The 15,752-nt window shown below is 38.5% G+C and overlaps 1 protein-coding gene across 3 annotated transcripts in view; it reads left to right on the top strand.

The window, feature by feature from the left end:
* LOC127619047 (diacylglycerol kinase delta-like) overlaps positions 1–15,752 on the top strand; it is a 97,617-nt gene that overhangs the window by 71,548 nt on the left and 10,317 nt on the right. For all 3 annotated transcript variants that reach the window (XM_052091769.1, XM_052091787.1, XM_052091777.1), the window contains 4 exons: positions 2,901–2,991; positions 12,263–12,370; positions 12,514–12,610; positions 12,948–13,055. In XM_052091769.1, the coding sequence (XP_051947729.1) occupies positions 2,901–2,991; positions 12,263–12,370; positions 12,514–12,610; positions 12,948–13,055 (404 nt within the window). The remainder of the gene's footprint in view (positions 1–2,900; positions 2,992–12,262; positions 12,371–12,513; positions 12,611–12,947; positions 13,056–15,752) is intronic.

Genomic DNA, 15,752 nt, shown 5'->3' on the forward strand with positions numbered 1-15,752 from the left:
ATATCCCTGTTTTTTAGCCCTGTTCCAAATGGGCTGTTTTAGTGTCTGTAGCTTGTAGTCAATCATCTTACTGTATTGTGCATAACAAAGTCGAGTTACAAAATATGAAAAACAGCTGTAGTTGTCGAAAATACCACTATCATTTTATAATCGTTTTTGAAATAATGACCGGTTTTATTACACAGAAAATCTTAATTACATGACCAATCGAGCGGGACTGTGGAGGACGCCAATCAGTTTATATTGTAACCGAAACAGAGCAACAGCTTCATTGTTACAGAATAAGGTTGTTAGGAACTTGTTGCTACATTACACAAAGCACAATGTTTTCACGACAAGTGTTTTTCATGCAACGTGCAAACAAGCAAATTCAGAAAGGCAAATTGCAAACATTAAAAAAGTATAAAGTGCGAAACTTACGACTTGCAAATCTGAAGTTGGGTCACAGAGAGTTTGTATCGATCCATCCTTGATCCTCAGCTTTGAAGCAAATTTAGCCCTATGTTGACCATCGTTGATGAAGCGGTCCGAGTTAGCACAAGCGGGTCTATCGAGGAGATACACTATATGGACAAAAGTGAAGTGACACCTAAACACACCCATATGTGTTTGTTAATGTTAAGAGACTTTGCATTAGTGAGTGATTGTTCCTCCTTAACAGCTTCCACGTTAGAATGTGTCTGTGGGGGATTTGCTGCCATTCAGACACAAGAGCATCCGTGAAGTCAGACAGTGTTGTTGGTGATGGAGTCTAGCTCAATTTCTGCATTTTGATTCATCCCAAAGTTGTTCAAAGGGGCTCAGGTCTCAGTTTTTCGCAGGTCAGTCAAATTATTCACACCAGAATTAGTAAATAATTTCTTCATGGACCTTACTTGCACATAGGCGTTGCAATGCTGGACGGCCCTCCACATCAGAAAAGGGTCCTCCATAAACTGTTGCCATAAAGTTGGAAGCAACACAAGTGGAAATAAGTTTTGAGTGGAATTTCTGAACCCTTTAATTACAAAGAGTTGTCCACACACTTTTGCCTATGTAGTGTAAATATGGTGGCCTGTGTGCTGCTCGCTCAGGTTTTAATGAGGGTTGATCTAAGATACTCTTCGCTAGCCATGAGCGGTATCTTTACCCTTTTGATGTCATCAGGGGCAAACCTAGACGGCTCATTCGGAAAGACTGATTTTTATGATGGGGAAAGGAAAGAAACAAAGGGATGGTCTTTTACCATTTTTGAGGTAGTCTACACACACTGGGGACACATAATTATAAAAAATTGAAAATGTGGATTTTGCATAATCTGTCCCCTTTAAATGACGGCAGTTATTCAATGTTTTTGAGAACTAATCTTAGTGATTCCAAAGAAAATGTAGACATTATTTGACAGAATTGGATATTTATTCAAACATACATGAAAAAATGTATAGACATCATTCACCGGTTAGCAAAGATATAATGCTTATAATATTCTGCACACTCATACATGAATGCTGGAAAGCAGCTGCCTGCAAGACAGCGCTGGGTACTTAATTGAGTCTGTATTTGGGGTTATCAGTATATTACTTAATATTAAAATATATTGTTTAAACATTCAAATATAATAAGTAAAGAATATTATTATTAAAAATAATAATAATTGCATGAATATTTCTAATGCATTTTCATTTTTAATACAGTGCACTTTGTAGGTAGTTTAAGAATAGATTTAGATTAAAAAAAAATTATGCCTAAAAAAGGACACTTTTGTTTGTTAGTTTGTTTGCTATAAATTATTATACAATTATTATACAATATAACAAAATTATTAAATTACTCTTTACAATCTTTTTGGTGAGTTCAAAATGTAAAAATTCCTCAATGTAATAACCTATTACATTTTGCAACAACAACAAAAAAAGTTATTATATTATGAACATCTATTACATTTAACTTATTACAATATGTACAGTTATTACATTATACCTTGTTATTATGTTATGAGTTGCCACACTTTGTGTAACACTTTTCTCATATAAAAGGGCGACTCTAAAGCAGTTATTGCTGAGAAAGTACCATGCAAAGGCAGCCTGGAGTTTTCCAGTAAGCATAATAATGACACCGCTACAGTTTAGTAAAAGATTTTGTGGTCAGATGAGATCAAGATAGAACTTTGCATGCAAAAATCAAAACATTGTGTCATGTAAATCACATCTCAGAAACAGCAGTGAATTATAGTGTGGGTTGCGTCATGATATGGGGCTGCTTTTCATCTGCAGGGATAAATGGTGATAAATTAGGGAAATGCCGCAAGAGCATCTGTTTGTTTACCTAAAAAATGAAACATGGGAGAAAGTTCTTTCAGAAGGATAATGAGACCAAACATAAACGCGATGTAACATGGGAGTGAATGAAGGAAAAGCAGATGAATGGTCAAGGCCCCGATCTCAATCTTATCAATAATCTCTGGCACTATTTGAAAATTGCTGTAAACAGACATCATCCAGTTCAAATTCAGAACAACTTGAAGCAAATAGTGTGTTAGACTGTTACAGATGTGATGAATGCTATAGCTGGCTCTGCAAATAGATTAATTTTTTAGAGAATATTAAATGTGGGAAGTGAACGCTTGTGAAAACAGCATTTTAATTCTTTTTTTTAATTATTATTATTTAATTAGCATCAGTGTTTCAGAGTCCTATGAAATAAGAAATATCACAGATATCAAAATTGCAATGTAGGTGAAAATTTCAAGACAGTGAATCCACTGTGCACTGTCAAACTAACATTCAAACACAAGACTTTTTAAGTAGTTTGATTTTAAGTTTTGTTTACTATAATTGTACAATTCATATTTCCGTTTTTACATTAACATTTTAACACTCCCGTCTTTATCTCTGTCTTTTTACCCTTGATTTCATTGACAGGTCAAAACACATTGAGTCCAACCACCACAACCCCTATTTTACTGGAGAAGTCAGAGAGCTTCAGCACTGTGCTTTTCTCTGATGAGTCTGTGTAAGGCTGTGCACACACACACACACACACACACACACACACACACACACACACACACACACACACACACACACACACACACACTCATGCTAGAGCTCTTATCTTTCCAGAGAAGAGCAGTAATGACCTCTGATTTCTCTGTAGCACTAAAGCCATTTTGAAAGTGTATTCACTGGCGTGAATACCACCAGTTTCTGTGAAGGGGGTGATTTGTCCCCACAGTCATGCATCTGTCCTTATTTTAATTAACACTGAAAATAATTTAGATTGAGATACCTTGTAATTGTGTGTCTGTTGAGACAAAAAAACTGAAGTCCCCCCTCCATTGAATGAGTTGGTATCGTCCAACGTGTCGGCAGTGTCACTTGGTACCTTTTACTTTTCTCAGTGCTGGCCAGGATGCATGAACTCAGTCGTTTATTATTACTGGATGAGGATTTTTAAAAATGCTTTTATAGATAATGTTGATGCAGATTTTCATTCACAGGTATGAATACTTGCAATTATCAGTTTTTATAAAAAATCACTATCCAGTGTAAAATGTCTCCAAATGTATATAAAGCGTTCTTAGATTTAAATGCGGTTGAATGGAGGATTCGTGTTCAGAGCGTCAAGTGCAAGTGCCCCCTGCAGGAATAAATCTCAGTGGCTGACAATGTGCAGTTTCGGTCTGCAGGCCTGTTACCCACACAAAGCCCACACAAAGCCTTCATATGAATTTAGAAAACATGAAATACATCACATGATTCATATGTGGAGTCAGTGAAGATGTTAAAGGTGTCCATAGAAAGGATTAGTTGCTTTTTATGGTGAGGAAAGCAGACATTTCAGATGAGCAGATAAGGGTACATTTTTTATGAAACATTAACCCTAATGCTTTTTCTGAATGTTTGATATGATACAGTGTGTAAATATTTAAGAGTATGCATTGAATTAGGGATGAGGGGATAATACAGTTTTACTAGTAACTGCAATTAAAAATATCATGGTTAATTTAACCGTAAGAATCCACACCTGTGAAATGCTTTATTTACACGTGGCAAAAATATTATATATTTGTGTATAAATGTGTAGTATAAAAGAGTTTTTGTAAGATTTTGTAAGACTAAATGAGAAAACTCTGTGTGGTACTGTTGCTGTTGCTATGGTTACGGACGGTGGCCGTGTGGTGCTCTAATGACGAGGTGTCACGAACTGAATGTAAACTTTCAATTAATATGAAACACACAAATTCCAAAATATAACATAAGAATTCAATCTACCAGACTCATACCATTAAAAAAGCGACTTATATCGATTGTTTAGCAGCATTTAAATGATTGAATGAAGACGACGGATGTAAAAAAAAAAAAAAAAGCAGACAGAAGTCATGGAAAGAAACACATTCTACAAATGGGACAGGATGCTTCACTAGTCGTTCAACAAAAACTAGTAGGCTAAGTTTAATATTTTTAGCTGTGTTGATTTTAGTGATGCCAATTTTTGTAATTTTTAAGCGTGCTGACAGTGTGCGTGTAGTCACCATCAGCAAGTAAACTTTGAAAAGTTGCTTCTTAATTTGTCCTCTTTATTTAAAGCATTGCTTCACCGCATTCAACAATAAATGTCAATTTTAGTCATGATCTTACTTTAAATTGCCTGCTGTGAGCAATGCTCCCGTTATTATGCATAGTCCAAAGGTTTATTGGTGAATGGTGTTGTGGACAGTATTTAGAGTCTGTTGCTGATTCTTTATGTTAGGGTGTCTGACAGACAATAGATTGCTTTAATAAACTAATGCAGTATAAAAAACTGTTTAATGCCATGAACTACATTTTGTGAACCCACAATAATCTTACATTTACGCACTTTTAAAGCACTCTGGTTACATTAGCATAAGCGGTGTTCTGCCCTAGATTGAAGCGTGTCTTATCATCTCTTTTTGTGTGTGCGTGCGTGCGTGTGTGTGTTGAGCAGATTTGTTCTTATAGAGCTTCCTTTAGTGTCCACTTAAGTCCACTTAGACATTTAGATTATTGTTATGTAATATGCATTGTTTGCATCAGTGCTGTTGCATTAGCAAATGTGCAAATAATTGTAAAACCTGTTAACCACAATTTATTTTCTCTGATGTAATCTAAACATCAAATCTCACACCGCAGCATCCCTACATTGAATATACTTTATTTATTTATCTTATTTATCTTGTCCGTCGGACCCACATTTGGTCACCCTCAATGTTCAAACCAAATGTACACCATTGAGTGTATTACACCACAAAGTGTGTTTGCTGTAAACCTCAAAAGCATGATTTGTTGTGGTGCCAAAAACCTCAGTGGACATAAATCTGTGTTTATATTGCAGGGATGCAAACTCCTCACCTGTCATCGGAATTTGGAATCAAAATTAGTCACTGTTGTGATTTGTGCAGATCCGAAGAGTTTTTGTTTTGAACGCATGCTTGATTACCACGTGATTGATTACAGCAGTGGCCAATCGCGTGTTTGGCTACAGCAGTGCATGCACAGTGATTCTGCATCTGACAGGAATGGATACTGAAGAGCTCTGAGAAAGCAGCACTCGAGAATCTTCTCATTCATAAATAAACTGAATGACCTGGTACATTTACTGTCAGACTGAAAGAGAGGGGCATGTTCCTCATTTACTTCAGCATCAGCATGTGAGTCTACCTTGTTCATCAAGGAGGGAAAGAGGCAAAAGAGTAATTCATGCAGAAAAGTGACTGATGTTTATACATTACAGAGCATTTCGTGTTTTTCACACGTTTTGCCTTACAAATGAGGTCAAATGATATTACAAAGCAACAAGAAATATTTAAATACTGTCCATTTTTATGAAGAGATATTGAATGTCTCATCATTTTGTTTTATAAAATATTACCTTATAGTTTCTGTGCATCCAGAGCAGGCCTGGCCCACCCAATTATGATCTTGGCCCAACTTGACAACAACACCCACACCCACCGCTCCAACTGCTCAGCCCACCCAGAGGGTCCTAGGGTACCTTACAGTTTAGAGCTGGAGCCGGGCCTGATCCAGAGACCCCAGTTATTTAATTAATTTAAATGATCTTAGAACACACTAAGACCTTAACATAAACGAGTCCTCTTATTACTTTCTGCAATCAAAGCAAATGCCAGTTTTTTTCTCTTCCAAGTTTATTGTGTACTATATACACTATGACGGTGCTTTAATACTTAGTGAACCACTTACTTAGACAGCATTTATGGGCCTCATATGTATTTTTGCACATTCAAATGTGTATATAATGGCCAGAAATGCTGTCTGGATGGGCAGCACAATAGGTTTGGAAACATTGCCTATATGTTTCTATTTACAGAACCATGTAGCAATTTTTTGACTAAAAAAAGATAGTGGAAATGTGCATTATTGCATTTATACATTAATACACTTACACTCACCTAAAGGATTATTAGGAACACCATACTAATACTGTGTTTGACCCCCTTCAGAACTGCCTTAATTCTACGTGGCATTGATTCAACAAGGTGCTGAAAGCATTCTTTAGAAATGTTGGCCCATATTGATAGGATAGCATCTTGCAGTTGATGGAGATTTGTGGGATGCACATCCAGGGCACGAAGCTCCCGTTCCACCACATCCCAAAGATGCTCTATTGGGTTGAGATCTGGTGACTGTGGGGGCCATTTTAGTACAGTGAACTCATTGTCATGTTCAAGAAACCAATTTGAAATGATTCGAGCTTTGTGACATGGTGCATTATCCTGCTGGAAGTAGCCATCAGAGGATGGGTACATGGTGGCCATAAAGGGATGGACATGGTCAGAAACAATGCTCAGGTAGGCCGTGGCATTTAAACTATGCCCAATTGGCACTAAGGGGCTAGGGATGGGCGATATGGCCTAAAATCCATATTGCGATATACATTGCAGCCTCTTGCGATAACGATATATATTGCGATATATAAATTATAATAGGACCATTTCAGAACAGGTTACATAGACCCTAAGGAAAGCCAAACTGCTCTTTTTTTTCTTTTTTTTTTAAGAAAGAAAGAATTGTATGTAGTTTTGAGAATATTTATTGTGCAAAACTGTAATCATACAACAATGTTGCAGATAAATACAATTCAAGGACACTAGCTGCAGACTTTAACAAAGAAAAAGCTTAAAGTATTGGGTTTCTTAAAAGGCACTACACTTATAAATGCCACACAAGTGTCAAACTGGTGTCTTTTTAGTTAAGGAACAGACACTGTACTGAAAATACTTTCAGTATTAGGCAAAGAAAATTATTTTATGTAATGCACAGATACTTTAAATAAAAACATATTTCAAACAAAGTTTCTTAACTGCAGCCTAATGTAACGCATTTGGTTTTAAACATTTTGTTCTCTTAATGAAATGAAAACTGGTGTCTTGTTAATAAAGGAACGGATACTGTGAATTAGGGAAATACTTCCAGTATTTGGCATGGCTATTTTAAATAAAGAAAATTATTCCAAGTGTAGTGCACAAATACTTAATAAATAAAGAAAACATAATAAAGTGCAAAATGAAAGCACAATCTTTTTTTAAATAAAAAAAAAAGACTTCCAGTATAAAGGCAAATATACGTCAACTAAAGAAAATGTTTCAAGTACAAAAGTTTCCTTTAAAGTAGTGCCATGCCAAAGAGAGTAAAAGTGCTAAACAGCACAGAAGGCACCAAATGTAGTTTGTTATTTTCTTAAAGGAAGCAAAAGATGCAAAGACCAGAAAAACTGGTGTCTTCTCAGTTAAAAAAGCAACCCAACAACGAACCTTAAAATCGGGCACTCACACTGAGATTTTGTGTTTACACCATTTGTCAGGCCCTAAAGATTATTCGCCAGGAACACAAGCTTGTCCACAGTCTCTGGCTTCAACAGAGAGCGGTGGCATGTAACAATGTTGCCACCAATGCTAAATGCCCTTTCTGAAGGGGCACTTGTGGCCGGGATACAGAGATATTTATGGGCCAGTCTTGCCACCCTTGGAAATTTTGCTTGGTACAGCCGCCACCAGTCCAGTGGGTCAGTCTCTCCATCAACCTGCATTGTCTGCAGGTAACTTTTTAGCTCCACTTCGATGGCCTCTCTGTCAGCGAGAGCGGCTGTGCCATCGGAGGCCTTTTTGAAAAAGCTTCCCAGGCTCCGTTTCACCCTCTTGGATTGCCTCTCAACAGCTACTTCAGCAGCTTCAGCACCATCAGCTGCTGCTTCTGTGCTTGTGTGTGGCTCTGAGACCGTTGCAGCTTGCACCTCCAATAGTGACAGAATTTCTGCTACCGCTCTGGTCTTGATGAACTCCTGGTGGTTGGTCATCAGATATATATGTATCTTTAAACCGTGGGTCGACCAAGGAGGCCATATCCAGCAGGTTGACCGTTCCTGGGTCTGAGTACTTCTCGTTTAAGTACTCTAGGATTACTCTTTTCATGTCCTTGGTCAGCTCTGTGTCATCATCAGCTGCAGCAAGAACAGTGTTGTTAAAAAGATGGAGAACAGGTTTGATGTACGACACACTGACATACTGTTCTCCAGACAGCGCGTCTGTGAATTCCAGCAGTGGGCTGAGGGTCTTGCTTATAGATTCCAAGACATCTGTATCTTGCCAAGTGGGTACCAGGTGTCTGGTTTTCCTGTTTGCTTTCAGTACCTGTGATAGGGCCTTCTCTTGTTCAAGCACCAGCTGGATCATCATCTGGCGTGACCCCCACCTTGTTGGTGTTTCTGTGATGAGCCGATGAAAGGGAAGATGGTGCTCTGCCTGGGCTTTCTTCAACTCTTTTCTTCTTTTCCAAGAGTGTGAAAAGGCACTCACAATCTTCTTGCATAAGGCAACAGCACGGTCAATTCGGGGGTCTTTCACACTTTTTTCTGTTGATGAATTTGTAAGATATTATTAGTTAATTTCATCTATAATCATCATCATCTCTCTCTCTCTCTTCTCTCTACTACAAGCACAAACGCATGCACGCACACATACACACACACACACACACTGAAATGCTTGATTAGGATTGAATGAACATCACTTAACACAAATGCAACATTAAAATAGCATTGGCAACTAAACAGAGGCAAATTCTACATCTCTAAACACAAATGAAAAATTACTATGCAGTAATATAGGCAAATATTAGTGTAATGTTAAAATATTATCATTATAATTATGCACTATTATATTAATATGATGTTTAATATATTAACATATTTATTAAAATATTAATATTATGCACAAAATGTTTTAACCTACCGATGGCGAGGTGCAGCCTGTGTCCAAGCATTGCAGCCTGGTCCAATCGTTCAGAGACGCTGCCTTGACCACGTTCATTCCATTATCAGTAGTGATGCACACTTGCCGTTCTTCTTTAAAACTCCATGACTCAAGCGCGTCCTTGAGTCCTTGTGCTATCTCCTCGGCCGTATGTTCAGCGGGAAGTACGACGTCTGCAAACACCGGCTGCCAAGATTCCAATCGTCCGTTATATAGTGAATGGTAAGGCTGATGAAAGGCTCCATGGTACGACTCGACCACAGGTCCGTTGTAGTGGCAAAGTATTTCAAGTCAAACAGCTCTTTTTCAACCTTTTCAGGAGCTCGGCATACAGTGTTGGCATCTCTGTTTCTGTAAAGTATTTGCGGCTTGGCACCTCGTATCGTGGATCAATAGCTCTGATCATGGCTTTAAAGCCACGTCTCTCTACCGTTTGAAAAGGGACCATGTCCTTACACAAGTAAACAATTATGGCCCTGGTAATTTCAATCCATCGCGGGCTCTTCCTACTGTAAGGAGTACCTTTTGAAAATGACTGTTGGATGGAGGTCTGAATCAGTTCCTGTTTTTTCTGTCCTGCGTTCTTCGGACTGAATCTTGGGGTTGGCTGCAATGCCTGGCAATGCTGGTATTCAGTGACATGTTTCGTTTTGAGGTGGTAGAACAGATTACTCGTGTTACCTCTCTTCGCGGAACTGTTGCCCCACACACTCTACATAGTATAGTTTGCTGCTGCTCGTCGGATCGGCTTAAATCCAAACCAATTCCAAATAATTGATGTTGCACCGGTCTTTTTCACCAGCTCCTCCATTTCGCTTTCAGCCATGTTTATTCAAGATGACGAGTAACGTTACAGTGATGCGTTCCAGCCGGTTGCAGCTCGCGGCTCTAAATTTCGCGGGTAGATTGCGTCATCACGCATTATCGCGATAGTGCAATAGAATTAAAATCTCTATCGTAGGCCAATTTTATATCGTTTATATTGCATATCATTTATATCGCCCATTACTATAAGGGGCCTAAAGTGTGCCAAGAACACATCCCCCACACCATTACACCACCACCACCAGCCTGCACAGTGGTAACAAGGCATGATGGATCCATGTTCTCATTCTTGTGGCGGAGCTAAAAACAAAACAAAACAAAGCAAGCTTTTGTTGTTGCCGCCCCTCGAAGAAAATATGACCGTAATTAACGGATGGGAGTTAATGGTCGCGTGTATATATAAGGTGGAGTCATCAAAGGAGGGTTGTTGGGAAGTAAGGAGAGAGAGTGCAAAGCGAATACCTGAGTGGAGAAAGACGCCGTCTCATCAGCTGAGCGCACACTGTGTTTAGGGCTGGAGCGATTGCGAGAGTGTTCAGAGGAATCGTGCTCGAGCTTCGAATTCCAGTGCAGAGCGTGGGTGAACTCAAACGCTGAAGGAATTCAGCCCAGATATCCTCACTTTCCTGGTAAACGTTACTTGCGATTCCCCGATCAAAGCTGTGACCCCCTAATTATCAAGAGTAGCGGTTCAGCTGTGTGGCTTGCTTCACACATACACACACACACACACAAACAAACACCAGCGCCACTTCCGCCAACGCATTCATTCATGCCTATCAGTCAATAGTTGCGTGAGTATATGAATTTTTGTTTTCCTTAAGTACTATTATCCTGCCAGAGGGAACAGTATTTGACATTTAATATTGTTGTCTTTTCCTTTTTATTTCTTTTTTTCTTTTATGGTTGTTGATGAGATCTGGACTCCTGAATCTACCATATTAAATGCGGGATTGGAGCGGATCCTCTGCCATTTATTTATTTCTTTATTTCATTATCTTGTTTGGTTTTTGTTGTTTCCCCTTTTTTTTTATTATTTGCAAGTGTTTAAATCAAGGTGTAAAAAGGTAACTGTAATGTGTTGATTTTGGTTACAAAAAATATAACCTGAACTTGACTTGAAACTTATTTTCTCTTGCCTTGTTATTTATGTTGGTGTAGAGAGCCAAAAAGTACAAAGTAAAAAGATAAATTTATTTTGTATGTATGTAGCTGGTGGCTTTTAGAGCTTATCCGTGGCATCATTTTGTATATTGACAGGCTTACTCCTGTCTGGCACCCGAAACTTTGTTTAGATCAATTTATTTACTCATTTGATTTAAATTGTGCTTCTTGGGAGCTGCCACCATTACATTCTGTTTACGCCAAATTCTGACTCTACCATCTGAATGTCTCAACAGAAATCGAGACTCATCAGACCAGGCAACATTTTTCCAGTCTTCAACTGTCCAATTTTGGTGAGCTCTTGCAAATTGTAGCCTCTTTTTCCTATTTGTAGTGGAGATGAGTGGTACCCGGTGGGGTCTTCTGCTGTTGTAGCTCATCCGCCTCAAGGTTGTATGTGTTGTGGCTTCACAAATGCTTTGCTGCATACCTCGGTTGTAACGAGTGGTTATTTCAGGCAAAGTTGCTCTTCTCCTCTGACCTCTAGCATCAACAAGGCATTTTCGCCCACAGGACTGCCGCATACTGGATGTTTTTCCCTTTTCACACCATTCTTTGTAAACCCTAGAAATGGTTGTGCATGAAAATCCCAGTAACTGAGCAGATTGTGAAATACTCAGACCGGCCCGTCTGGCACCAACAACCATGCCACGCTCAAAATTGCTTAAATCACCTTGCTTTCCCATTCTGACATTCAGTTTGGAGTTCAGGAGATTGTCTTGACCAGGACCACACCCCTAAATGCATTGAAGCAACTGCCATGTGATTGGTTGATTAGATAATTGCATTAATGAGAAATTGAACAGGTGTTCCTAATAATCCTTTAGGTGAGTGTATATTTCATTTTCACTGAGAATATTCTGAGCATAACAATTGCCTCCACTACCAAAGCACTATGCTGCTTTTTTTTTTGCTTCTTGTCAGTCCATTTGTGACACTTTTAAATGTTTAATTTTGCCTTAGTTCACACACATTAATTATGCTTGTGTCTTTCTTCCACAGGCAATGCACAGAAAAGTGTGTTATGAATAACTATTTTGGTATAGGGCTGGATGCCAAAATATCTCTAGAGTTCAACAACAAGAGAGATGAACACCCAAAAAAGTGCAGGTTGGATATATAAAAACAATGTTGTTATTCTAAATTATTATTATTCTTTTTTTAAAGGATTAACTTTACCAGTGCTTAAGAGAGGTGTTGTTACTTATTGCAATTGTTGCTCATATGTCAGTTTTGGTTTTGATCTTCAACAGCAGTCGCACTAAAAACATGATGTGGTATGGAGTACTAGGGACCAAAGAACTGGTGCAGAAAACTTACAAAAACCTGGAGCAAAGAGTCCAGCTAGAGGTATGAGCATGTGCCAAAGAACTAGAACGAAAGAGAAAGAAAGAAAGAGAGAAAGAAAAAGCTTACTTTCATTTCATCCTCTTGTAACCTTAATGGAATGAGGAAAGCTGCGTTTTACAGCACACACTACAACTGACCCCCTGCCACTGTACAGTATGTTTGTGTTTGTGCATGCATGCGCACTTACTTTTCATCTTTGTCATAATGAAAAGAGTCATGGTTTTGTGTTTTAAACATTGTTCTGAGAAGCTGTAAATGATGTAGCCATTCTTTCTCTGTCTGTCTGTCTCTCTCTCTCTCTCTCTCTCTCTCTCTCTCTCTCTCTCTCTGTCTGCAGTGTGATGGAGTTCCCATGTCCTTGCCGAGTCTACAGGGTCTTGCTGTTCTGAACATCCCCAGCTATGCAGGAGGCATTAACTTCTGGGGTGGCACCAAAGAGGTCAACGTGAGTCCATCCATCAATAAAGCTCAGCTTAGTTCAGGGCAGAACTTGAAACTTTAGTTCTGACTGGCAGTTCAGTTCAGTTGGCTGCCCAAACAGCTCAGAGTTGTACAGATGAATCTGCACAATGCATTTATCCTCAGCGCGTCTCCTAAATGTTCTGACCTGTCAATAAATGAAAAACTGATTTCTAGGGGTGTAACGGTGCAAATTCCTCACGGTTCAGATTGTATCACGGTTTTAGGGTCACGGTTTCGCTCCAAAAAAAATATATTACTGACAAATCCAAAGTAAAAATACTCTGTTTGGTAACAAACACTTCTACAGGTTTGTTTTACATTGTTTTACAGTAAGCATAGTTTAACTATGGAATTTGTATTAAAACATAAAATAAATAACTAAAAATAAACTTTTCTCTAATTACTAAATCAACATTTTAAGTTAATACCTGCACTATTACACTGCATGCATCGGCATAAAATGCTTTTCAAACTCCAATGCACATATATTCAAAATTCAGAGGCTGTACATCACTATAGAAAGAACTTTGCTATTAAAATGGACACAAGGGATGTTGTGACGCGGCTTGAGTATTTTAATCATATGCGGAAATCAGACATCTTTGTCAGCAGAGTAGGGAAAAATATTGTTGGCAGTGAACACCCCAATCACTTTAGTTATTGTTTTATGCCTGTCCGAATTAGCACTGAGTGCCTGCTTAAAAACTAAAGGGAGTATGTTTTTCGGCTCATCTGTGGCTCTGCCCATTTTGGTGTAAATGATCATATGTCAATGTATTACTAGTATGCAGCACTCGCGTCGAACGATGTCTGCAAATAGTGCCTGTTTTGTAACTTTTTTTTTTGACCATCACTGTTGTAATTGACTGCAAAAAGAAAATGTTTCCAGACAGGAGACCTGAATAACGCAGGGGCATCTCTATCAGTGGCTCGTATTCTTCACTTGCAATTTTCATCTACACACAAAGCTTGCAAAACAGTGATGTCATCAAGTTGTCCCATGTGAAACACAGGCAGAATGTATCCATCTACAGATCAATTCAGGTGCATTAGCGGAGGTTGTAACTGTGCGTGTCTATCTGACGCTTTATTTTCTTCACAAAGATCTTGTGCTCCAGATGCGTCAATAAACTTGAGGTAAACCGCGTACAATGGGTGGCGAACCGGATGGTTCGTTTTTTTACTGAGAACTTCTACACCCCTTCATAATGCATCAACCACATTTACAACCAATAATCAATCCATCAGTTCTAGTTATAGACTGATATACAGGGTATTGGTCAGGCTGATATTTTGCCATTTTGAGATTTTTGCCATTGGCCAACAACCATGTCCACATGGCCGATTAACAGAAGTGTTTATCTCCCCACTTTCCAAATTTTACAGTTTTGTCAGTGGATAGTAAATTATTTCAATTTCTCAAATTTATTTGTGAAGTTTGTACAACTCATTTACTATAATTGAATTTTATCATGTACACTCACCGAGCACTTTATTACACCTGTACACCTAATTATTCATGCAATTATCTAATCAGCTGATCATTAATGTTCACATCAACCATCAGAATGGGGAAAAATTTGATCTCAGTGATTTTGACCATGGCATGATTGGTGGTGCCAGACAGGCTGGTTTTATATTTCTGAACTGTTGATCTCCTGGGATTTTCACACACAACAGTCTCTAAAGTTTACTCAGAATGGTGCCAAAAACAAAAAAACATCCTTGTTGATGAGTGAGGTCAATGGAGAATGGCCAGACTGGTTCGAGCTGAAAGAAATGCTACGGTAACTCAAATACCCAATCTGTACAACTGTAGTGTGCAGAATATCATCTCAGAATGCACAGCATGTCAAACCTTGAGGTGGATGGGCTACAACAGCAGAAGACCATGACAGGCACTTTATTCGGACCATAGTGTTCCTAATAAAGTGCTCAATGAGTGTCGATATATCGGCATTATATCGATCATCGGTCATCATCTTTTTAGATATTGGCCATTTAGAAAACCATTTCGGTCTACCACTAATCAGTTCTCTTTCATCATCAGTTTTCAAGTACACTGAAATTTGTCTCTGTGACAAATCGCATTGTGGCTTATAAACAAGTGTAACAGGTACAGGTAACAGGTTGTAGAATAAATCTGTGTCCCTCTGCTTGACAACTGAAGATGGGCAAGTGGTTCACCTTTCAACATGTTAACACACTGCCAAAAAGACAACGCAGTGGCTTAAGGATAGGAAGGTCAAAGTCAGAGCACAGACCTAAATTCAGTAGAAAACCTACGGATGGACTAGTAGAGAGTGGTCCTTTGCTACTCACCACACAATTTGAACTTTAACAATTAGCTAAGCTAGTAGAGACATATCCAAACAGACTGATGACTGTCATTAAAGCAAAAGGGTAGCTCTACAAAGTATTTAACCAATGGTTATGATCACGTTTCAGACCCTGTTATTCTAGTTTTTCATCTTTTATACATTTTTTTTTTTTTTTTCCTATCTTGAATGTTAGGCCAAATTTGTAAATAAAGCTGGATTTAGTTTTGTATTGTTTTGATTTCAGGCTGTAAGAAAACTATTCCAAAGGAATATTATGATTTTCTATAGGCACTGCATGTTAAGGGTTTACATCCTGAAGTATCAGTGGGCAGTATGCTGTTTAATCAGGGGTTAAATTG

Source organism: Xyrauchen texanus, chromosome 2 (assembly GCF_025860055.1).
Source record: "Xyrauchen texanus isolate HMW12.3.18 chromosome 2, RBS_HiC_50CHRs, whole genome shotgun sequence".
Taxonomy (NCBI): Eukaryota; Metazoa; Chordata; class Actinopteri; order Cypriniformes; family Catostomidae; genus Xyrauchen; species Xyrauchen texanus.